Raw genomic sequence first — 24,686 nt, 5'->3', positions numbered from 1 at the left:
ACTTGAATGGCATTGATTTTTTAAATGAGGTGTTTGTTCTGATTTGGTTGAAAATATATGGGTCAGTAAATGAAGTACTCAAATGTTTATATACATTTTCTCTCATAGCTATAAAGGAAGAGTGGTTTTTATGAAATCAGCTCCTGTGCCACCTCCTTCAACCATGCTTAGGTTTAGGGTTTTGATTAGATGCATTTGTTGTACCTTTTCTTGCTGAAGCCAGTCCATTAACCCAGGCTGGGAGGGGCTGTTTGTACGAGGCCGTCAGGGGACTATGCTGCCTGCTGTCAACAGGAACTCCTTGAGGAGCTGCAGCAATTAATGTTCCATTTCTGTGTCAAGCACCATTAAAACTTTTCTCCAGGCCAAGTTTGTCCAAACATGTGTACAAGTCCACAGAGACCCGAAGTCGCTGGAGGCTGCTTCAAGAAATTTGTCACTGACACCCGTTCTGCAGTGGACGTAGGAAGCTGGTTGCTGTTACTGACGTGGCCTCATAGAAGAGCTTCCCCTGTTTTGACTACCTGGGGCTAAATCTAATGAGGCAAGTCTGAGCAGGAGACAAGCACAATCAGAAGAGCAGCACAGAAAGTCAGAATGGTAAGCAGGTGTAAGAAAGTCTTTGACAAAAACATCTTCATATCTTCTTTGTGTAACTCAATTATTTAAATAACATTGCTTTGTTGTTATATCCTCGGATTTCTAGATTCATGAAAAATAATTTGTCTGTGTCATGTCCAACTCTTTGTGACCCCATGGACTGTAGCCCACCACGTTCCTCTGTCCACAGAATTCTCCAGGCAAGAATATTGGAGTGGGGAGCCTTGCCCTTCTCCAGGGGATCCTTTCTACCCAGGGGTCAAACCTGGATCTCTCGCATTTTGGGCAGATTCTTTACCATCTGAGCCTCCAGGGAAGCCCAATAAATAATTTTTAATGTACAAAAAATACACAAAGAACAAATATTTTTTAAAGCCTATAAGCATCACTACATGGAGTGCCCTCCTGTTCATGTGTTGTATGGCCTTCATTTAAATTTGTGCAATATACCCATCCCCTGAATACTGTTGTATGAGAAGTTCCTTCAAGGAGATGTGTGCAGTATGAGGTTTTCAACGTAGGATTATTCACTTGGAAGAGCTGTCATTCATGACTCATAACTGTAGATGGTTTATGAACAGCACCAATACCCAAATCAATACTTGATAATGTCTCTATTTGTTCCACGTGATCTAAAAACATCAATCAAAGGGGATAATATGATAGCTAGGGGAAGGAATCCAGAAGAGTTCATAAGACGCTCATTTACCTTGTTACTGGAAAAGGAAGGGAGACTCCACCGTAACTGCATGAGACAGCACTCCACAACCCAACCAGTCATGCATGTTTTAGAGGCACCTTCACCCTGCAGTGCTGAAGCCCATTCTCTCATCATACTTTTTAGGAATTCAAGTGGCCAAAAAATAATATAGCAATGGCACTGAATTCACAAACAACTTTCAAAGACATAGAAATCGTATTAGAAATCACTGTCAAAAAATCAAACCTTTATGCTTTTTAAAATGAAATTTGCTCATTTAAATATTCAAACTCTATACCTTTCAATTACATCTAAAATCTGAGGTAAGATGAAAATAGGTCCTCCTATGGAAAGTTAACTGCTCAAATGCCTTGGTGGGGTAAATACAGATCTCAAGCTGTAACTATTTTCAGAATTCTACCATGCTGAAAACAGGAATGCCATAATAATAACAAAATCAACATGCATTTTAGTGCCTACTATGTGCTAACATAGTAGACACTAATTAAGGCATATCACATATATTGTCTTTAATTCTAAACATAGTCTTACAAGTAGGGATCTATTTATTGTTCTTACTTCACCTATGAGGTAAGGGAGACAAAGAGCTGTTGAAATGCTTACTGAAGTTCAAATGGCCAGTGAGAGAAAGGAGATCTCAAGCTCTTCCTGACTGCAATACTCATGACTATGTTACTATGTAACTAGCACTGCTTCCCTAAGTAATGAAGGCAAAGTTCAACAGGAAAAATGCTACCTACACTGAGAAGCTCATGTAATGCCAACACGTGCCAATATCTGACACTGCTAAAATCAGTGACACTAGAAAACCCACGGCAAACCTTTCACTTACCACCAGGGCGCCCTGTTCCGCTGTCAGTCTCCCTACTCCCTCAATACCACCTTCGCCTCCACCACAAACTCAAATGACCAACTCAACTCCTTGAGAAGAGAAGAATCCACTGCCCTGACAGTGTGTACACAATGGAGCATGCCAGCTCTCTGCTCATCAATCAAAACCATCAAAGAAAGAGGTGTTTTCAAACATGAATCTACCAGATCATTAAAGTTTATCCTTTGCAGCATAATACATTTATATATTTTGAACGTTTTTTTTTAAATTTGCAAATGTTTCAGTAACTGCTGTTAGAAGTCACAAAGGTAATTCTTCTCCCCCCCAAAAAAAATCATTGGCTATAATTTTATGTTTTTATATTTTGACTCCTGGTCAACATTTGTGAACGCCAGTTAAAATATCAGGTTGCAAAGAACCCAGGCCCCACCACTCAGCTACCTCACGGAGTTTAAGGGCTTCTGCTCATGCTTAATGTTCATCTTTCCTCTCTGCTGTCTGCCCCTCCCCATGGATCCTAACATACCAGGCTTTATTAACGCTTTCCCCTGAATTTCTATATACCTGTTCGAATTATATGGACCTTCTAAAGCTTTAGATAGTATATAGCCAGGATTATTAGGGTTTCCCTTGTGACTCAGCTGGTAAAGAATCTGCCTGCAACACAGGAGACCTGGGTATGATCCCTGGATTGAGAAGACCTCCTGGAGAAGGGAAAGGCTATCCACTCCAGCATTCAATAAGCCAGGATTATTAGAAATGTATCTAAACAGGCTCAGAAAAAAAGGTGTAATGGGTCTCTCTTGTTCAAACACAGGTGCCTGAGAAATAATAAGAAGCTCACACAGTGAGGTCACAAACAGGTAGGTGCCCTGTAAGTGAGCTGTGAGCTTTGAAATATTGGTTTAGTTGACTTCAACATGGTATTTACTTCCAGATGATTCTCAGTTTATACTACATAATTGAGGTTATTGGATGCTAAGTAAATAAAATATAGCTCAGCAGATACAGCTGAAGTTTCCTTAAGTCGATGTCAGATGGAACAAAAAAAATTTCCAGGGGCTTTTCTGGACACAGAGAAAAAGCCCCTGAATTAGAAAATACATAGACCTATCACAGCATTGCTCTTAATCATTTATAAATAATTGAAACACCATATTCTATATTAGCATCCCTCTACAAGCCTGTGACAAACAACCTTGAAGCTTATAGATTATGGAATGATCTCTAAGAGAAAATTTCATATTTAATTCTTACGTCAAATGATAAAACCAAGAAAAAGAAAGATAGAGCCTGGAAATCCTTTTAAAGAAAATCCATTATTAAAATTTCATTAGCTCTGAATGGAAGGACATAACTAAATTCCTAAATGGTCAGGTTTATTATAACTTTCTATATAGTGGTTATCTACGTGGTGTTCTTCTCCAAATAAGTCATATGAGAATAGACATCCCACTGGTGCTGTGAAGGAAGACCTTCAAATGTGCTACTGTGGCTGCCAATATGGATGTCCAGCAATGCTGTGTTAACCAGCATTCAATATACAGAATCCAGGTGGCACCTTTCATGACATAAGGCACAGACACTAAAAAACCAGTCTCTTTTGAATTCATTATTGTTCACAGATGGTTGGATGGCATCACCAACTCAATGGCCATGAGTCTGAGTAAACTCCGGGAGTTGGTGATGGACCAGGGAGGTCTGGCGTGCTGCATTCCATGGGGTTGCAAAGAGTCAGACATGACTGAGTAACTGAACTGAACTATTCACAGCAAACCCAAGAGAATATATTTGCTCAGGAGACACAGTGAATTATGTCAGAAATAGCATCAGATTGGGTACTTAAAAATATCAAAAAATATTTTTTTGCAAGGCCAAAAAAATATTTCACTTCTCTGGGCTTCAGTTTTCTTACCTGTCAAATAAGGGAAGAGTTATCCTTTGGCAAAGCCAGGTGTAGACTATGAGTAGGTAGATTGTACTTTCAGGAATCCTAGAGAAGTTTTGCATAGTGTTCTCAATAGAAAGTCAAAGCATTCTTACAGCACATGAAAATGTTAAGTATTAAAAACAAATATCAAAATAAACACACAAATAAACAAAATCCCTCTTTCAAGATAAAACACTCAACAAATTAGGACTCAGAGGGAACTTCCTTGAGCTGATAAAAGCCATCTATAAAAATCCCACAGCTAATAACATGTTTAATAATGAAACACTGAACTTTCCCCTAAAAGCAAGAATAAGACAAGAATGCCTGCTTGTCCCAATTTTATTCAATATTGTACTGAATATTCTTGCCAAGGCAAGAAAATGAAGTAGAAAGCAACCAGATTGAAAAGGAAGAAGCAAAACTATCCCTTTTTGCAGGTAACATGATCTTGTATACAGAAATTTCTAAGGAATTCACTGAAAAGCTATTAGAACAAAGATGTTTAACAATATTACAGGGTACATAAACAATAAGTAAACAATTTATTGTATTTCCATACACTAGCAATGAAGAATTTGAAAGTGAAATTAAGGAAACAAACATTTTATAGCATAACAAATAATAAAATGTTTGGTAACAAATTTAACAAAGAACTGCAAAAACTGGTACACTGAAAACTATAAAACCCTGTAGAAAGGAATTAAAGACCTAAATAAAGAGTAAAGCATTCACTGGATCAGAAAATTTAGTATTGTTAAGATGCCAATAGTCCCCAAATTAATCTACAGATTCAGAGCAATCATTATCAAAATCCCAGATGGCCCTTCTGTAAACTGACAAGCTGATTCTAAATTCGTATAAAAATGCAACGGACCCCAAATATCCAAAACAATCTTGAAAGAAGAACAGAATTGGAGATGCACACTTCTCAGTTTCAAACTTACTACAAAGTGAGTAATCAAGACAGTAAAGAACTGGAAAAGATATAAATCAATGAGATAAAATTGAAGATCCAAAAATAAACCTTTATATTAATAGTCAATTGATTTTCAACAAGGATGTAATGGCAATTCAGTGGGGAAATAAAATACTTTTCAACAAATGGTTCAGGGACACTTGGTTATCCATATACAAATATACATAAAAATTAACTAGAAATAGGTTACAGACCTAAATGTAAGAGCTAAAACTATAAAAATTTTAGAAGAAAATACAGAAGTAAGTTTTTGTGACCTTGTTACATGAAGCCTCCTTAGATATGACAGGTGACATGAAAAAGAGTAAACTGGACTTCATCTATTTAAATTTTTTTTGCTTGAAATGATGCAATCAAAAAGTAAAAAGACAAACCATGGGATAGTACAAAATATGTGCAAATCATATATAAAATAATGAACTAGTAGCAAGAGCATATAGAGACCTCTTATGAAAGACCTAAAGACCAAAAAAAAAAAAAAGAAACAAACTTAATAAGTAAACAACTTAGACATTTCTCCAAAGACAAATGAATAGCTCGAAAGTACATGAAAAGATGCTCAGCACATCACTAATCATTAGAGAACTGCAAATCCCAAACCACAATGAGATACTACTTTATACACTCTAGGAAAACTACAATAAAAAGGAAAGGTAAGAACAAATGCTGATGAGGATGTGGACAGTTGAACCTTCATACATTGCTGGTAGGAACATAAAATGGTAAAACAGCTCTGCAAAACAATCTGGCAGTTCCTCAGAAAGTTAAACACAGTTACCACACAAGGCAATCATTCTTCTCCTAGGTATATACTCAAGAGAATTAAAGAAATACATCCATGTAAAAACTTGCATGTGAATACTCATGGCAGCATTATACACAATACTGAAAAAAGACAAACCACACAAATGTCTACCAATTGATGAATAGATAAGCAAGATGTCGTATGTCCATATAATGAAACACTATTCACTGGGACAAAAGAATAAGGAACTGACACATGATACAACATGGATAAACCTTGGAAATACTATACGTGAAAGAGTCTTGTCACAAAAGGCCATATATTTTATAATTCCATTTATAGGAAATGTCTAGAATAAGCAAATTCATAGAGATAGAAAGCAGACTAGTGATTGCCAGGAGCTGAAGACAAAAGGAATGGGGATGACTGCTAAGGGCTTGGGGTTTCTTTTAAAGACATGAAAATGTTCTAAAATTGGCAGTCGAGTAGCACAACTCTGTAAATGTACTGAAATCACTGAATTGTGTACTTTAAATTGCTGAATTGTTACACTGTATGAATTATATTTCAGTAAATCTGTGAAAAAATAAAAACACTGCTGGAAAACAACAACAAAAAATTCCAAATACACATAGGAAGAATTGTCATAAGGATTTATATTAATTCTATGTGATCTATCAGATTCTTGGCTGCATGTTATAAAAAGATAAGGTAGGAAGGGTTAGGTGAAAGTGAAGGCCCTAAACTGGACATAGAATAACAGACTGGTTCCAAATCGGGAAAGAAGTACATCAAGGCTGTATATTGTCACCCTGCTTATTTAACTTATATGCATCATGCATATAACTTATGCATTTAACTGACATGCATCATGAGAAACACTGGGTTGGAGGAAGCACAAGCTGGAATCAAGATTGCCGGGAGAAATATCAATAACCTCAGACATGCAGATGACACCACCCTTATGGCAGAAAGCGAAGAAGAACTAAAGAGCCTCTTGATCAAAGTAAAAGAGGAGAGTGAAAAAGTTGGCTTAAAACTCAACATTATTAAAACTAAGATCATGGCATCTGGTCCTATCACTTCATGGCAAATAGATGGGGAAACAAAGGAAACAGTGTCAGACTTTATTTGGGGGGGGACTCCAAAATCACTGCAGATAGTGATTGCAGCCATGAAATTAAAAGATGCTTGCTCCTTGGAAGAAAAGCTATAACCAACCTAGACAGCATATTAAAAAGCAGAGACATTACTTTGCCAACAAAGGTCCATCTAGTCAAAGCTATGGTTTTTCCAGTAGTCATTTATGATATGAAAGTTGGACTATAAAGAAAGCTGAGCACCAAAGCAGTGATGGTTTTGAACTGTGGTGTTGGAGAAGACTCTTGAGAGTCCCTTGGACTGCAAGGAGATCCAACCAGTCCATCCTAAAGGAAATCAGTCCTGAATATTCATTGGAAGGACTGATGCTGAAGCTGAAACTCTAACACTTTGGCTACCTGATGTGCAGAAATGACTCATTGGAAAAGACCCTAATGCTGGGAGGGATTGGGGGCAGGAGGAGAAGGGGATGAGAGAGGATGAGATGGTTGGATGGCATCACCGACTCAATGGACATGAGTTTGAGTAAACTCTGTGAGTTGATGATGGACAGGGAGGCCTTGTGTGCTGCAGTCAATGGGATTGCAAAGAGTCAGACACGACTGAAGACTGAACTGAACTGACTAAAAATTAATCAAGTTGGATAAAGTGGGAATTCTACGGAAATATTAAAAGGTGCAGAAAGAGGAAGCTGGGGACACAAACTTTGCTGGCTCCAGTTTTACTGTGGGCCTGCCTTTTGTTCCCAGATGGTTACCTACCATTCCTTTGCTTAGCTTCTCAGATCTTGCCAGCAACCTCAGGACGTGAAACCTTCATCTCTGCACAGGCATGCTGGGTACATGTTTACATGTCTTTTGTTCTTTACTCTATGTAGTTTTTATGTGTGCTCACTGGAAATGCCCTTTCCTCTCTCGCATGAACCAATAGCCCCCCCAACCCCATAAATCCCTTTCTGAGTATGTTTCAAAGATCAGGGTAACAAAGATTGAAGGCAAAATGCAAAAAGGATGGCAGAGGATGAGATGGTTAAATAGCATCACCGACTCAATGGACATGAACTTCGGCAAACTCTGGGAGATAGTTGAGAACAGGGAAGCCTGGTGTGCTGCAGTCCATGGGGTTGGACATGACTTAGCGACTGAACAACAACCATGACTGCAGCTCCCAGAAGACTCTTTCAAACCTAGAGAGGAAACTTACAAGCTGAAGGTACTATAAGGGCTAGAAGAGAGGAGGAAAGAGGAATGTATCCATTGTGTCAGCCTAGTCCTCCTCATACTTTCCTTGATGCAAAGCCCTAACTACAACCAAGTTGGAATCAGAGCCATTGCACAGAGCTCACATTTCTTAAAGTGCACTGTGATTTTTCTAAGATAATTTCCCCTCTGGATTCTTTTCTAATTCCATGGCTACCACCCCTATGGCCATATGCACTCTAATCCCAGTGTAGACCAATTAAAGACCCTGTACTCTGTAATTTTCCATAATTTTCTTAAAGTTGTGATCATCTTATCCTAACTTTTTGTTCTGCAAGGGAATTAAACACTGATAGTTATGAAATCCTTGTCCTAAGAAAGAAAAATCATATCCAATCTTTGGAAGACAGTACCCACCAAAGCCATCCTGGGTGTAATTTCCCAGCAGCAGAGTTGGCCCAGCAGGTTCTGCGTTCCTAAGAATTCTGCAAACACTCAGAAAACAGACACAACATTATTTATTTTATGACTGGGTTGGACATTTCTTAGTGCCATGGTCTGTGTATTTATTTGGGAGGTATACAATGAAGTCACACAAAGAACTGTGGAGGAAAGAAAGGGGGGGGAGAGAGGAGCTACCAAAACAAAGTGAAAAAAAGCTTTACACTAGGATAACAGAGCTTATGCACATTGTATTAACTGGTTTCAATTAGAGTGTATGATCCAACTGTGGGTAATGGGAGGCGGACTGGGAGAACATGCTGAAACAATTAACAGTTTAAAAGAACATCTCCTCTGGTTTCTTAGAGGAAGGTCTGTTTTTATTGATTTCCCATAAAAGAGAAAAATTACTTTCATAATCTAGAGAGGCATGGTAGGGAAATTGTTCATATACTTTTAAATTAAAAAGAGTATATAAGCCCCACTCTTCAAAAATGGCTTTATGTTACTCAAAACACAAACATCTCAATATGACACTCCGTATAATCAGTTCTTTCCTGTCAGAGGGCAAATGTTTATTTTCAAGAGCTTCAAGATTTCTCTTTTTATAGTCGTAAAGAGTTGTGTATTAACTCATGGAAACTTCATGTCCCAAATTCCTTTCAAAAGAAAAGTGTTACCCACTCAGTTGTGTCTGACTCTCTGCGACCCCATGGACTATAACCTGCTAGTCTGCTCTGTCCATGGAGTTCTCTAGGCAAGAATACTGGAGTGGGTAGCTATTCCCTTCTCCAGGGAATCTTTCCAACCCAGGTATCGAACTCATGTCTCCTGCATTACAGGAGGATTCTTTACTATCTGGACCACCAGGGAAGCCCTTCAGAAGAAAGGGCCCTCCTAAATAAAGAGCCCTCAGTTAATGATGATTTATTGCCTGTTTTTATGCTTTCCCTCACCAATTCATCCCCCATCACTTTCTTCTAAAATGACCTATCTTTTTTTTTCCTTTTACCAGTTTTCAAGCAATTACCATATGCCAGGTGTGTATTAACACTTGCTATGCATTATCTCATGTAAATCTCAAAATATCTTGTTACAGGTGTAAACACAGAGATTAAGCAAATTGTTCAAGGCTATAAAGGCAAGTAAGTGGCAGAATTCATATTTTAACACAAACTTTGAAGGGAAAACAGCAAAAGTGTTAATCGCTCAGTCATGTCTGACTCTTGCTGACCCCACTGCAGGCAGATTCTTTACCATCTGAGCCACCAGGGAAGCCCAAAACAAATCTTACTCAGTTCTAAAGACTTTATACTTAACTATTATCAAATATTGCATCTTATATCTTCTAAAATCCATCCTGAGGTAAATCTCCATTTGGAGAATTTATAGTTTTTTCTATAAACCATGGGCTATCCAGGTGGTTCAGTGGTAGAGCATCCCCCTGCAATGCAGAAGATGAGGGTTCGATCCCTGGGTCAGGAAGATCCTCTGGAGAAGGAAATGGCAACCCACTCCAAGATTCTTGCCTGGAAAATCCCATGGATAGAAGAGCCTGGCGGGCTACAATCCATGAGGTCAGAAAGAGTTGGAAATGACTTTTTGACTCAGCATCCACTGAAGACCACTATATAGCATGTATTACCCATTATAATGGTTATACACATGTATTGTTCCTGTTCTATCCCGAGGAATTGAAGGGTCAGTTACAACTTATAAAATCTGCTCAGTAAGTGCTTCTTGAATGAGTAAATAAGAATTGATATATTCAGAGTACAGTGCTCTAATATTTGCAAATGCTTAAATGATTTTTGAAAATATTTCCCATATCTATTTATAGGTGAATATTATATAACAATAGAGATATGTAGATATAACAATATCCATGATAAGCTCCAAAATAGCAGAGATTTTATTTTCAACCTAGCTGTTCAAAACTCCTCTCATGATACTCTTTTTAAATTTCCAGGAATTAAGGGGTGTGCAAGCACACAATTATTCTATGTATTGATACATCACATGTCCAGTCAATAAAATAATATGTTATAGTCATTTCTGAGTAATGCTTAATAACTAAGGATTGTGTTTGGGGACATTCCTCAAGGTGACCCAACCCATGCATAGGCCAGAGTCAAACTGAATGGACCAGAGATCTGCCCCGAACAGCAGCAGCTGGTCAAGCCTCCTGCAGCTGGTCAAGCTGAAGGTTCTTTATTTCCAATTGCCAAAATCCAATTCTGAGCCTATTTCACTCCAGATTCAGAGACCTGCCTGTCTTCACCTGAGTCCCAGAACCTATGAGTCTCTTCTCATTTGTTAATAAGTGGTAGGGGTTCAGGTAATCACTGTGTTCATAGTTGTGATCATACAAACCAATGTGCATACAACCCAACTAAATTTAAAGTACAGAGGTGAGGAAGACTATCATTCTAGTGTTTAATATAGCCGTACAGGAGAGTTAAGTAAACAATAAAATGGTCACTCTTCTCACTAGAAAAGATATTTCACTTACAAGTATCCAGGAATTATAAATGTGTCCATGTTTCTGTATAATTACTGGAGGTAAATTTTCTATCCAGCTTGAATCACAATCTGTACACGATGATTCTGTCTAAAAGGAAAAGTCTTTAAAAATACTTCTTAGTCCCATTATTATAGAGATGTGGAGTGCCAAAAAAGGGAGCCTCCCAGAAGAGAATGAGCAAGAAGTAATAGAAGTCATTTTTGAGGCACTAGGTAGCTGCTGCCAGGCATTTGCAAAGCAATTTGGAGGGATAAATTTTCTTGGAAAAACCAGTGACAAAAGCTCTGCATTTAAACTAAACCTGAGGGCAGATGAACACACAAAGACCAGGACTGTTCTGAAAAAAGTAATAAAGCCCAATTATAAGGATACAATCATGCTAGACCGAAACACCAAGAAAGAACAAGGCAATAAGGAGAGAAATGTAGGAAAGAATCAAGTGAATTTTCAAAGTGCACAAAGATAACAGAAATTATCTATTTATTATGAATGCAAGTATGTATTAATTTATTTAAAACCTGCTTTAGTCCATGGAGCATTTGAGACCAATAAGACATTCTCTTAAATACAGGAGGCTAAGATTTTCTCTATTTCTTGAGAGATGAGAAAATGAAAATTAACACCAGAATGACTTTACGTATATTATACAATTTTGTATGTAAAGATGCTTTTTTATTACTGTATAGTTAACTATCCACACTTCTCACTTTAGAATGTGGATTAAGTCATTAACAAATTATTCCTTGCTCATTTTTATGTACCCAGCTATTGTATATAACCAAATACTGAAATGGAGGGACTATTATAAATTATCAAAAATCCCACAATTCTGAGTACTTCTTTCTGTCTGAGATTACTTTCATTACATCAACTTTAACTCTAGTGGGAGCTCCATAAATGTTGCTGACCAGGGGATATTAGTTAAGGGAGTTTTATTTACTTTTTGGCTACAAATAAATCAAAGAACAATAAATTCTCCTCAAAACAAACAAAATCTAACATGGAACTCTGCTCAATGTTATGTGCCAACCTGGATTGGGGTGGGGGCGGGTTTGGGGGAGAATGGACGCATGTACACATATGAATGAATCCCTTTGCTTCACCTGAAACTACCACAACACTGTTAATCAGTTATAGCCCAATACAAAACAGTTTACAGTTATCAAAAAAAAAAAAGTAGATAATGGAAAAAAGTAACTTACTGGTTATCAGCAGATTATTGGGACCTTTTCACAAAATCAAAGAGAGATTTGAGCAAACAAAACCTCAAAGGGCAAATACATGGCAGTTCAAGGAATTTCAGCAACTGAGGTTCACAGGATCTTTCCCAAACTATTGTCATTCATATGATTCAATATTGATGGCTATCAGTTTCATATCTCTCCGGTACAGATTTCAAATACCCAGGAGACAGAATCCAACTGGCTCACCTAGGATCAAATATTTAGCTCTGGATCAGTCAGACATAGCCCGGGACAGACTCAGAGAGCCCAAACATGGCCGTGAGGTGCCCACCTTTGCAGAATGGAGTTACTGAACAGAGAAAGTAGAATCATTATGGGTTGCGCAATTCCTGCAGCAAGTGTCTGCCCCACTAGGAGATGTATTGGGTTGGCCAAAAAGCTTTTCTGTATCATATGGAGAAACCCAATGAACCTCTTGTCCAACTCACTATTACTTTTAAGTAAATGACAAAGGAAATTTATGTAGCCAGCAGCTCCCAATGCTAAAGCAGGAGCAAGAAGAAACATCTTTTTGACACTCTCACCTAACCTAACTCTCACCTAACCTAACGTCAGATTTCAATGCTGGCCCTTCAGACTTGTGATCTTCAGGAAGGGTCTTAAATGCAGTCATCTCCATATTTGATCTTTAGTATCCTACAGCAGGAAGACAATCTGGGATTCTCAGATCCTCAATGGTCCAACTCCAAGGCAATAATGAAGGCTCAACTCTTTTGTTAAACCATAAGACACAGTATTCTAATAATGGATTTACCTGCAATAAGACTATACAAAGTAACTATAATGTCAAATTTATTTTATTTGGAGCTGGAATACTGGAGGATCAACTATTAACTGGAATATATGAATGTGTTTGATAAAATGCAATCACTATCTTATCTATCTTTCATCTTTAGCAATTGCCATAGTGCCTGACACAGCTGAATCAAATGACAAAATTTTGTTTAGTATGAAAACAAAATTCCTCAAAACACACACTCTGAAGGAAAAAATATAAAAGGACACCTGAAGGTCAGAAATGGAAATCACCTAAGAAAGTAAAATATATATTTATTCTTCTTCAGCAAGAAACACGAGGGTTGAAAACAATTTACCGAAGCTTATTATTATAAAGAGGAAATCGACAGATTGAAGATGCATTTATTAAATCTACACTCACAGAGCTCCTACCACGAACTCAGGGATTTACCAAAATGTAGGTATAGTAGGACCCTGAAGAGTACAGGATTTCCTTGGAGAAACAGACATATAAATCAGTAATTGCGAAAAAATATCATCAGGGATACAATAAAAGCAGTGATTGATGAAGAAATAGAATTATTAAAGCCCATCTTTTCTCTGGCATCAGCAGAGTCCCTAAGCATACACTCCCTTCTGACCATCTGCTCACAAAAGTGTGACATTTTTATTCTCTGAGTCTCGAGCAAGTCTCGGCTGCCTCCACACTGCAAAAATGCCTCCAAAATTTAGCACCATCATCTCTCCTTCATTAAAGGTGACCCCACCATCTCATCTTCCACAGATAAACAAAAGACAGAGACACGCTTCCGTTTTCTCACACAATCTGTATGAGAAGCAGGCTCCCCCAGACCTACTGCCTTTTAACACACTCATCAGTCATGCTATGATAGTGCAGCTGCGCCTTTCAGAAGCCTGCACCTCAACAAAAGATGAGGGTATTTATTAAAGAGTTCCACATACCACTTTACATTTCCTGCAAGGTGGGTCAAATGGGGGGAATGTCTCAAAAGGAACTTTTGAACTTTCTGTCTTCATCGCACACAAATTATTTCATGACATGCAAACTGTCAGTTACAGCACACACAGTTCCCAGAGGAACCACTGTCCTTTCTATCAGGCAATGTATGTATAAGAGAAAATCATATGAATCAGTCACTTTCTTCACTTATTCAGAACACAGCGTAGCGGAGTGAGTTCACGGAAGGACAGTCAGGGTGTCCAGAATCTGTTCCCAGCCTTACAATTCGTGCACTGTTCTTAGTTCCTCTGCATTTAAGTCTTCCATTTGCTACACAGATATAATGACATAGTACCTGTTTGTTTCTAAGGCACTTGAAAATTCTGTGATGGAAGATTTCACACAAATGCAGAGTCTATTATTATACCACGAAGAGTTGAAAATTGCAAATCCGTGTACTCATCACTATTAAACAGTGAACACAAGAATGGAAGTAGAGAAAGAATCTTTCTCTAAGGCATCTAAAATCAAGTATTCATGAATATGCAGCTACTGAGAAAAATAAATGGGCAAATACATTCATTTCAAAGACTATTCAATTGTAAACCATCAATAATCCATTTAGACAAATCCTTTGCAATTTGCTTTCACTCCAAAAAGAAATACTTGCAATCCCTAATCAAAGGTGTTTCTTATAATGAAGAGCTTTCTGAGGAGACATTCTTTCTGCTTTCAAAAGGTCTGCTGAAGTCTAAAATTTCAGAATGTATTCTAGCACATTCCATGAAGGTTGTTCCAAAATATAAAAATAATTCTCTCTTAACCTGGCCAATCTTAGAATAATCCAAGCAACTTACAGTACAGTGGTGAACAGGCATCCAAGCAGGACCTTCCACCGAACAATTCTGGGCTGGGCACTTGCCTTGGTTTTGCTGCAAATAAATAAAAATGATATTATGTTCTATATACTATGTGCAGCAATATACACCCATTGATAGATTTATCATCAATGTATTTATTGCCATATTTACAAGTACAGGAGAAATCTTTGAAGATGATTTTTTGGTGCAGTGCTGAAAGAAACGAGGTATGTTATTTCTACTCTTATCAAGGCCCAAGAAGCTATTCTTTGCTTTGCTGTATTACTCTAATTTCTGGGTTTTGGAATCAGGCTTTCTCAGCAGCTGGCCTCTCAGATCCCGGTGGGAACCATCTGAGAAGCCTCCAAAGCCAGAGGCAGACCTGGTCTCTCCTCTGGGTTCCCCAAGGACCCTGATACATCCTGTATCCCTGTGAGGCCACTTGAGCCAAGTAACAGAAAGACGTGTTTATCTGTCTCCCCTTCCAGACTGTGAACTAGCAGTGAAGATCTTTCTAGGGCATTTCATAGAGCCAGAGAAAGTAAAGTTGGACAGGATAGACTTTAGAACCCTTTCTTGTCAGATCAGAGACTGAGGTGCAAAGAACTGAAACCAGGAGCACAGAGATTTAATATTCTGAACTATTTGCCAGGCACTTCTTTTCATATAAGAGAGATTTCACTTACAACATACATAAGAAATGTCTCAGGCTAACCTATTCTTCTGCTGTAACTCCTATAAATTCAATGCTAATTGGCCTTTTAGAGAAAATGAAGTGCTTTCTTTTAACCAGCAATACAGCTCCATCCTGTAATAAGAGCTCTGATTAGTGCTAAAAGGGGAGGAAATGATTATAACAAAACTTTTATCTTTCATTTTATCGCACACTCAAGTATAATACATAAAAATTACTAACAATATTAGCAATAATCATATAAACCACAGATGTGATTTACTGAACTACTAAATATGCTAAAGATTATTCTGGGCTCAGTATTTTATCACTCATTGTTAAAACAAATATGTATAGAAGTATTGCTATGCCCATTTGACAGAAGAGAAAACTGAGGCTCACAGAGGGTAAGAAACTCATTTGTAAGTTATCCTACAGGAAAGCAGCATAACTGAGACTGCAGCAAAAATCTGACTGACTCTGCAGCCCATGCATGCTCCTTCTATGAGAGGTTAGTATTTTTCATTTTCTGTTTAATGGAGCTTAAGACATGTCATTAACTAACATGATTTCATCTTATCAATGATCCTAACATGTCTAATTTAACTGGAACAAAGTATTGAATTCAGTATTTGTGCTAAGAATCCCATTTTGTGATTTGTAAGCATTTCAGAGCAACCTTTACTTAGGTGATTTATTTTTAAGGCATCACTAAACTCTGAAATGCTGTTTGAGTGATTATTGATAAAGTCACCATAAAAACACACTTAGATCATCAATCTCCAGGCTCAGAATTCTTGTTTAAGTCAAACTATGACATAAAGCACCAACAGGGTGTATAAGGTACCCTGGACTGGAGTCAGGTGACCACAATCTCAAGCTCAGCTCTACCACGCGCCTGCCGCCAGGAGGTGCTATGAGTCTGGGAGTCACACCCGTAAAAGAGAGTTAGATTCTTGTCTAATTCACAGGGCTTCCCAGGTGGCTCCGTGGTAAAGACTACACCTGCCAATGCAGAAGATGCAGGTTCAATCCCTGGGTCAGGAAGATCCCCTAAAAAAGGAAATGGCAAACCCACTCCAGTATTCTTGCCTGGAAAATTCCATGGACACAGGAGCCCAGCAGGCTACAGTCAATGGGGTCACAGAGTCAGACATGACTGAGTGACTCAGCATAAACTAATTCATGGGACTGCTCTCAGATCATAAAGATTTGCTTCAGGTAACTATCATAATTTGCAAGGATGTTATGAAAAAGAACATGCAAAGTAAAAGGGCAATTTTATTTTCCTTTTCTGATAGCATAAGTCAGATAAATATAATTTACCTACATATAAAGATAAGCTTTTTGAAATTTGAAAGCATTATTAAAATGCTAGCTATTATTTCTAATTATGAGAAGTCATACCAAATGTTAGTGGTGAAGAATGTGTCTTTTGTAGTAATTCATAATAGTCATTAGTAGTAATGGTAGTAATAATAATCTCTTTTTATATCTAGATAATGTGTATTTTTATGGAGCACATGGTAAAGAGGCAAAATTTAATAAATAAGTGAGCTGTGCTTAGATGTAGCAATATGAGTACTCATAAAATGTGATGGGGGGCATAAATAAGGAGTGGTTAAACTTCTATGGATATATACCATGGAGCAAAGAAAGAGAACTCTCTCTGAGTTTCTTGTCTCACTATTACCTCAGTTTCAGATGTTAAGGCCTTCCCATTGGTGTTTTGAAAGTTAAAGTGTTAGACACTCTGCGACCCCATGGGCTACTGTAGTCCACCAGGCTCCTCTGTCCATGGAATTCTCCAGGCAAGAATACTGAAGTGGGTTGCCATTCCCTTCTCCAGGGATCTTCCTGACCCAGGGATCAAACCTGGGTCTCGTGCATTACAGGTTTCTTTACCGACTGAGCCACCAGGGAAGCCCATTGGTGGTTGAACCACGAAAATTAACAATATGACCACACCGGGACAGATACATAAAAAGGCCTACTGAAGACAGATGCTATGAAAACATGTATTATTTTGTAATCTATAGTGTGTGACTAGAAAAAAATAAGATTGGAATAGAAGTTGGGATCCTAGATTTCATTAGTGCCCCATGAATCTATTTGTGGAACTTTGCGAAAGTGACTTTAACACATTAAACCTCATTTTTCTCACTTATAAATTGAGAGGATTTTATTTGATCCACTCATATATCTACCCACGTGAGTGCTGCATGTGTGCTCAGTCACTTCAATTGTGTCTGACTCTTTGTGATCCCATGGACTGCAGCCTGCTAGGCTCCTCTGTCCAGGGGACTCTCCAGGCAAGAATACTGGAGTGGGTTGCCATCCCCTTCTCCAGGAATCTTCCCAACCCAGGGATCAAAGCCTGGTCTCCTGCATTGCAGGCAGGCAGTTCTTGGCAGCTGAGCCACCGGAGAAGCACATAGCCACCTATATTCCACCAGTTAATCTAATCTGTTTCCTCCTCCAAAGAGGTACATCCTCCAGTCGAGGATCCCTATCATTCTGACCCACTGTTAGCACAGGATATGGTTACTTCTCTGTGAGTCTGCGTGATAATAAAGGTTAAGAGCTGCTGGACCAAACACTCTCACAAGAGTTTTCCACTCAGTGTCATTGCTGAAAACCCCAACCCCTTTACTCTGCTTCTAAAGAAGAGAGAATCTAACATGGGTCAAGGGAACTATCACAGTTAGGGGAGCAAAAGGTTAAAAATTCTCTTTTTCCTAGAATTTTTCCTTCTCCATCTTTAGTAGTTTTTTCTCTAATATTTAATGCAGGCAACAAAACAGAGTTTGGGGTCATTGGCCATGGGCTTCCCTGGAGGCTCAGAAGGTAAAGAATCCGCCTGCTATGTGGAGACCTGGGTGTGATAACTGGGTTGGGAAGATTCCCTGGAGGAGGGCGTGGCAACCCACTCCGGTATTCTTGCCTGGAGAATCCCCAGGCAAAGGAGCCCGGGGACAGAGGAGCCTGGCGGGCTACAGTCCGTGGGGGTCACAGAGAGTCAGACGCAGCGTGACTAAGCACAGCACTGCCCTTGGAAGGCCAGCAAGGATCAGTATAAACACGAGGTGAAAGGACACTCTCTAGTCTATTTTCAAGTTAATTCTTAGGTCAAAAGTCAAGAGGAAACATTAGAATTCCCTCAATGGCCAGTCTATCTCTCCAAGTTAGAGTTTAAGGTAGAAGGTGGTGACAAATTACCCTAAAGACAGATTTCACTTTCCCTTCTCCCTCTCATCCATCTACACTGAATATTTATGCCTCTAGACTGTTGATGTATGACTTGACCAGAATTTAGGAATTTGCAAAGCTAACTCTGAAAAACATGTTTTCTTAAGAGACAAAACTATTCATTGAGTTTGGGTCTTTTTAAAATACTATGCTGTCTCCAGCTCTCTCATCTTCCCTGGTAGTCTTTTTCTGACTTTAATTATCTTGACATATTTCATTCCAGAATATCCTGAGCAAATGAGCCAAATATGCTGGACAATTACATCTCAGATTGATTATATAAATATATAAATATGTAAGAATTTCAAGAAAATGCTATAAAGATGTTTTACTCAACCCATTCCATCCCCAGAGAGAGTAAAAATTTTTTGTGTATCAGAGGCTTACATTTGTTAGAGTGTTTTGGAGTTTACATCAGTCCTGGGTGTTCATTGGAAGGACTGATGTTGAAGCTGAAACCCCAATACTTTGGCCACCTGATGCGGAGAGCTGACTCATTTGAAAAGACCCGGATGCTGGGAAAGATTGAAGGCGGGAGGAAAAGGGGACGACAGAGTATGAGATGGTTGGATGGCATCACCGACTCAATGGACATGAGTTTGGGTGGACTCCAGGAGTTGGTGATGGACAGGGAGGCCTGGTGTACTGCAGTTCATGGGGTCACAAAGTGTCGGACACGACTGAGTGACTGAACCGCACTGAACTGAACTCATTTCTCAAACATGCTTGGTATATATAGAGATAACAGAATTTAGAGATATTAAAATTTAAATCCTCTCTTAAAATTCACCCAAAATTTTAGGAGATATAATGCAACATGTTACTTTTAAAACAGGATTAAGAACTAGGACCACTCATTCATTTATTCATTTAGTCAACAAATATTCATTAAGAAATTAGCTATTGTATTATTTAGAAATAAGGCTATATCAGGACTCAGTCTACGTCTAAAGAAGTTCTCAATCCAAGGAAAAGGGCCATAATAAACATGAAATTATAAAGCAACATGAAAGCTGATATATGGTATACCATATGCTATAAATAAAATGTGACATGAACAGATGAAAAAGATCTCATCCATTTTTAGGGTCAGGAGTAAGTGATGAGCAAGGACCCTGAAAAATGGTTCAGAGAAACTGAGGCCAAAGGCTAGACTCTTGAACTTTGACTGGCTGAGTCAGGTACGGCTTTATAGAGAAGATACTTCAGTTTTCTAGGAAGATTTCAGGAGTGAAAGGATGAGCAGAGGGCCTTCCAGCTGAAGGTGCGCCAGCAGCAGCTAATAGTGAATCAGGGTGTCCTTGGACTTGGTGAGGAAACCCCTTGTTTTGGGTCACAGAAACCTAGGAATGAGGGCAAGTATGATTCTATGCTACAGGGAAAGCAGACTTCAGCCATTCCCCTAATTTATTTCTACTTCACAGCTTATGAACAGCAGGGAGTCCTGCCACAGAATGGATCTGGAGGGATCCAGTCTTGATACTATTTAAAAAAAAAAAAAAAAAACTCAAGAAGTTCTCCTGAGTTTTGTCTCTGGAAAAGCACATAAGGTGTCTTTCCCATCTTTTCTGAAACTCTCAGAAGTTTGACAGATAAAGAAAAAGAGATTAAAACATGATGTTTCCAAGGGGCAAAATTAAGTGCCATGGCAGAACTAAAATGACCGTACTCCTGTGTTTGCAAGCACACTGTGAGATGTAAAGTATGCTACAAATGTAAGGAATACTTATATTTAAAGGACAAATTACTGTAAACATCACTATTTAAGAATTAATGCTTACTAAAATTACTAGAAAACACATTTGCTGACTTCTAGTCAAATATATGCTTTAGTATATTTATATAAACATCAAAAAATTGGGGGGAAAACACAACTCTTAGGATACCTTCAAATCATTGATTTTATAGAGCTATATAATGTGTATGTATAGATTCATCCGTACATGCATGGTTGTATATACACATATGTATATGAATAATTGAACTTAAATAAAGGTTTCCATCCAATTAGCTTCCTACTCTGCCATAAAGATGCATAGAAAGTGTTAGTTGCTTGGTCGTGTCCAACTCTTTGCCACCCATGAACTATAGCTTGCCAAGCTCCTCTGTCCATGAGATTTCCCAGGCAAGAATACTGGAGTGGGTCACCATTTCCTTCTCCAGGGGATCTTCCTGACCCAGGGACAAAACCTGTGTCTCCTGGCATTGGTGGGCAGATTCTTTACCAGTAAGCCACCAGGGTAGCCCCACAGGAAATGTAGGCAGGCCCAGAAAGAGAAACTCCCCAAGACCCACAACAGCGATGCTGCTGCTGCTGCTGCTAAGTCACTTCAGTCGTGTCCGACTCTGTGCGACCCCATAGTCGGCAGCCCGCCAGGCTCCTCTGCCCATGCGATTTCCCAGGCAAGAGTACTGGAGTGGGTTGCCATTGCCTTCTCCCACAACAGTGATGACCCAGGGTCTACTGCTAAACTCTCTGTCTCAGTCATGAAGATTAAAAGAATTAATACAAGTGTTTAGAATTATTTCTAGACATAATCGACATTACATAAGCATCAGCTATTTTCTTTGCTTTTGTTATTATTATCATTATGATGATGTCAGGCTCAGAGAGCAAAAAATATGACAATCCCAGCATAATAACTTTCTGCTCTCCTTTTTTTTTATTTCCCTACCATGCTTCAAACCTGGAGGGACCAATAACTAACTAGCAAATGAGAAAGAAGAAGAAAAAAAAAAAGAAACCCTAGCCCTACATATAGCATTACCCCAAAGCAGACACTCTATCTGAAGACCCCACAGTAAGAAAAAGAGAATATTTAATTAGGAAAAGTGTTCAGAGTTCTGATTAATATTTGAGACTGGACAATTTTAATTACTTAATTGAGGCTGTATTTGTGATTTTAAGTGACTGTAGGACTTTTAATTCTTTGCAAGTGCCTGGAAAGTCATGGACTGCCTGAGTTTTCATCAAGAGAGCAAAGCAGGGAACACTGACACTAAGAAGCTTTAAATAAACAATTTTGTATAAAATAAGCTACAATGATATATTATATAATGCAGAAAATATAGATAATATTGTATAAAAATGGTGAGCAGAGTATAATCTTTAAAAATTGTAAATGACTATATTGTACACATATAATACACAATATCATTCATCAACTCTACTCTGATTTAAGAAGTTTTTTTTTTGTTTTTTTTTTTGTTTTTTTTTTGATTTAAGAAGTTTTAAAGTAACAATGGAGAGCCCAAATAAGAAGGCTTCTAGTACTACATCCTGCTTGTTCAAGATATCAACTACAGATGATAAACCCACTCATGGTCAGCATTAACATTTCTCATTAAATTTTGGGCTTAATTCCTCAATATTCAACTTTATCCCTTTCTGGGCTTATCTTTGTACTTGCTTCTTTTTATTAATATTTTCTCAGGTGTCAAAGATGTTTAAAATGAGTTGGCCTAACTAGTTTCTGAGGAAATCCTTAGTAAGATTGACATCGTGCTGGGAAATCATGCATTCAGCTCTTCTGCAAATGAGAAAAATGCTGCTGACCCATTCTCCAAAGGATGCTGAATGCTGAGAGAGAGAGTTTTTCAGTAGACAGTGATGGCAATGCTGAGTCATGATCACGTTTTCCAAAATCTCTTGTGACTCTCCAAGCAGGCATTTGCCTAGGTTAGCAGAGGTGCTAACCAGTGCATAAGAGGATTAAATATGCCATGTTAAAATATTTTCTAATCATTTGGTTACCTGGATAAATTAACTATGATGAGTTATATAAGCTCGGAATGTTCAAAGCAGACCACATTTAAATATTCATTATCCATGAGGGTCACTGTTGTAACTTATTTCAAGGCATCAATGGAGAGAGGGCCCTGGAAGAAGGCATTTTCCAGGTCTATAATAAAATAATATTTATTGAGTACTATTAGATGGCAGGTACTTGACATGAGTTGTTAGTTCATTCTAACATTAAATTACTTATCCTGAAAGGCAGTGGAAGAAAGCGTTTAAAACAATGAGGAATCCATTGTTTTAGATTCCCTATTGAGAATGCTAAATCTGTCACTTTTTAGCTCTGTGAATAAGTTTCTTAGACTCTGTGAATTTCAGTTTTCTCATCCATAAAGTGGACAGAATAATACCCAGTTTAAAGGATTATTAGGATTATACAAAATAATAATGGAATATATTTAACCCAGGGTCCAATATACATTCTAATTAGAAGTGTATTTATTTATATAATAAAATATATTTATTAGAGACATTTGTTAATAAGATTTATATTTATCTTATTAAACAGAGATTTTCCTCCTATTCCACTTAGCTTCTCTAAGCCTATTTTCGTACCCTAAGTATAAAATAATACATATCTCACAAATCTCACATGTTCACTATGAAAATTAAATGAGAAAAATGATGAAAGTGAAAGTCGTTCAGTCGTGTCTGAGTCTTTGAGACCCCATGGACTGTCCATGGAATTCTACAGGCCAGAATACTAGAGCGGGTAGCCTTTCCCTTCTTCAGGGTATTTTCCCAACCCAGGGACCAAACGCAGGTCTCCCGCTTATAAGAAAGTACTTTACACACATCAGGAATTTTAAATCTAAGTTTTCAATTTAAGTTGGAAAGAACATCTCAAATAGTGTAACAGTTTTTGGATGACTAAATTTGGGAGCTAGAATGGACTCTGCAGTCTGTATCACATATTTGAAATAACTGGTCTATAAATATTTCTAAGAAATATATTATATTATAGAATTCTGTGGAAGCATCTTCCAATAAACCCTGAAACTCCAGAAATCTCCAAAGTTGAATTATTGCTACATAGAGTTAGATTCAATAGAGTAATTTAAGCTTCTAAACACAAGATTAAAAAATACAGTCTTGTAAAATACTTTAAATGACATTGATATTTGCATGCTGTCACTGCATCCCACTGACATAATAAGATGAGACAACAGAAATGAACTACAATTGTACTTTTCTCCTTGCAAGAAAGAAACTTTGAACATTATCTACTACCAGAGTCAATGAATATTTTTCATTGGCAGATCTATTATATCATAAACTACAAACTCCTGTGGAAACAAAGCCTGTGATTTTTAAAACAAGCTTCATTTTTCTTCGTGACACATTTTAAAATTCATCTGTAAAAAATACCTCTTTTGAATAAACAGCTAATGAAAAATATCTAAAATCTCAGGTCTGCCAAATAAGGTCCATCCTTTGAGGAAAGAAATGCCATTCAGAAACAAGATCAAAGCAATTCATTTCTATTTTCACTGCTACCATAGAGACAAAGAAAAAACACTCAAGAGTTTTAGCCGACTTAATTCTTCCTGAAATTTATAATTAACTACATAGGAAAGGGGACAATTACCATATTTCTAAAGAATAAAGGATTTAAAAAGTTGAGCTTTTGATAAGACATAATTATAACCTATTAAATATGCAGTTCATATCAATTTGTTCTTATAATCTTCTTGAGTTTCCAAAAATTGCATTTACATTGGACAGTGTTTTCTGAAAAGTACACACAGAATGCCATCACTTTACATGTACCTAGTTCTCTCTTGTCAGAGGTTTTTCTCAGATATTAAAAATTCTGCCAAAGCCTAACACAAAGGTAAGAAGGGTAGATGGATATTATTTTTGTATGTGCCTTGTCTTTCTGACACCTATGAATATATGCTTTTGGACAAATGTTAATCAATGAAAGAATGTTCAGGCTTTTGTAGATCAGGCACCATAGCCAACATCAAGCAGTCAGCCAGGAAGAACTAACAATTAGACCTGTCCTTGATTTAAATAGAACTTCGGATTGCTAAGTAAATTACATGTGTATTAATTCAGGACAGTTTTGTTTTAAAGGACTAGCAAAA

At 37.8% G+C, this 24,686-nt stretch overlaps 1 protein-coding gene across 1 annotated transcript in view; it reads right to left on the bottom strand.

Moving 5' to 3' along the window:
- Window positions 1-24,686, bottom strand: part of DLG2 (discs large MAGUK scaffold protein 2) — a 2,219,272-nt gene that overhangs the window by 1,746,874 nt on the left and 447,712 nt on the right. Inside the window, exon 4 of the mRNA XM_065936970.1 lies at window positions 14,873-14,947. Within this exon, the coding sequence (XP_065793042.1) occupies window positions 14,873-14,947 (75 nt within the window). The remainder of the gene's footprint in view (window positions 1-14,872; window positions 14,948-24,686) is intronic.

This window comes from Muntiacus reevesi, chromosome 5 (assembly GCF_963930625.1).
Source record: "Muntiacus reevesi chromosome 5, mMunRee1.1, whole genome shotgun sequence".
NCBI classification, from domain to species: Eukaryota; Metazoa; Chordata; class Mammalia; order Artiodactyla; family Cervidae; genus Muntiacus; species Muntiacus reevesi.
This window is presented reverse-complemented; position numbering and strand designations above follow the sequence as displayed.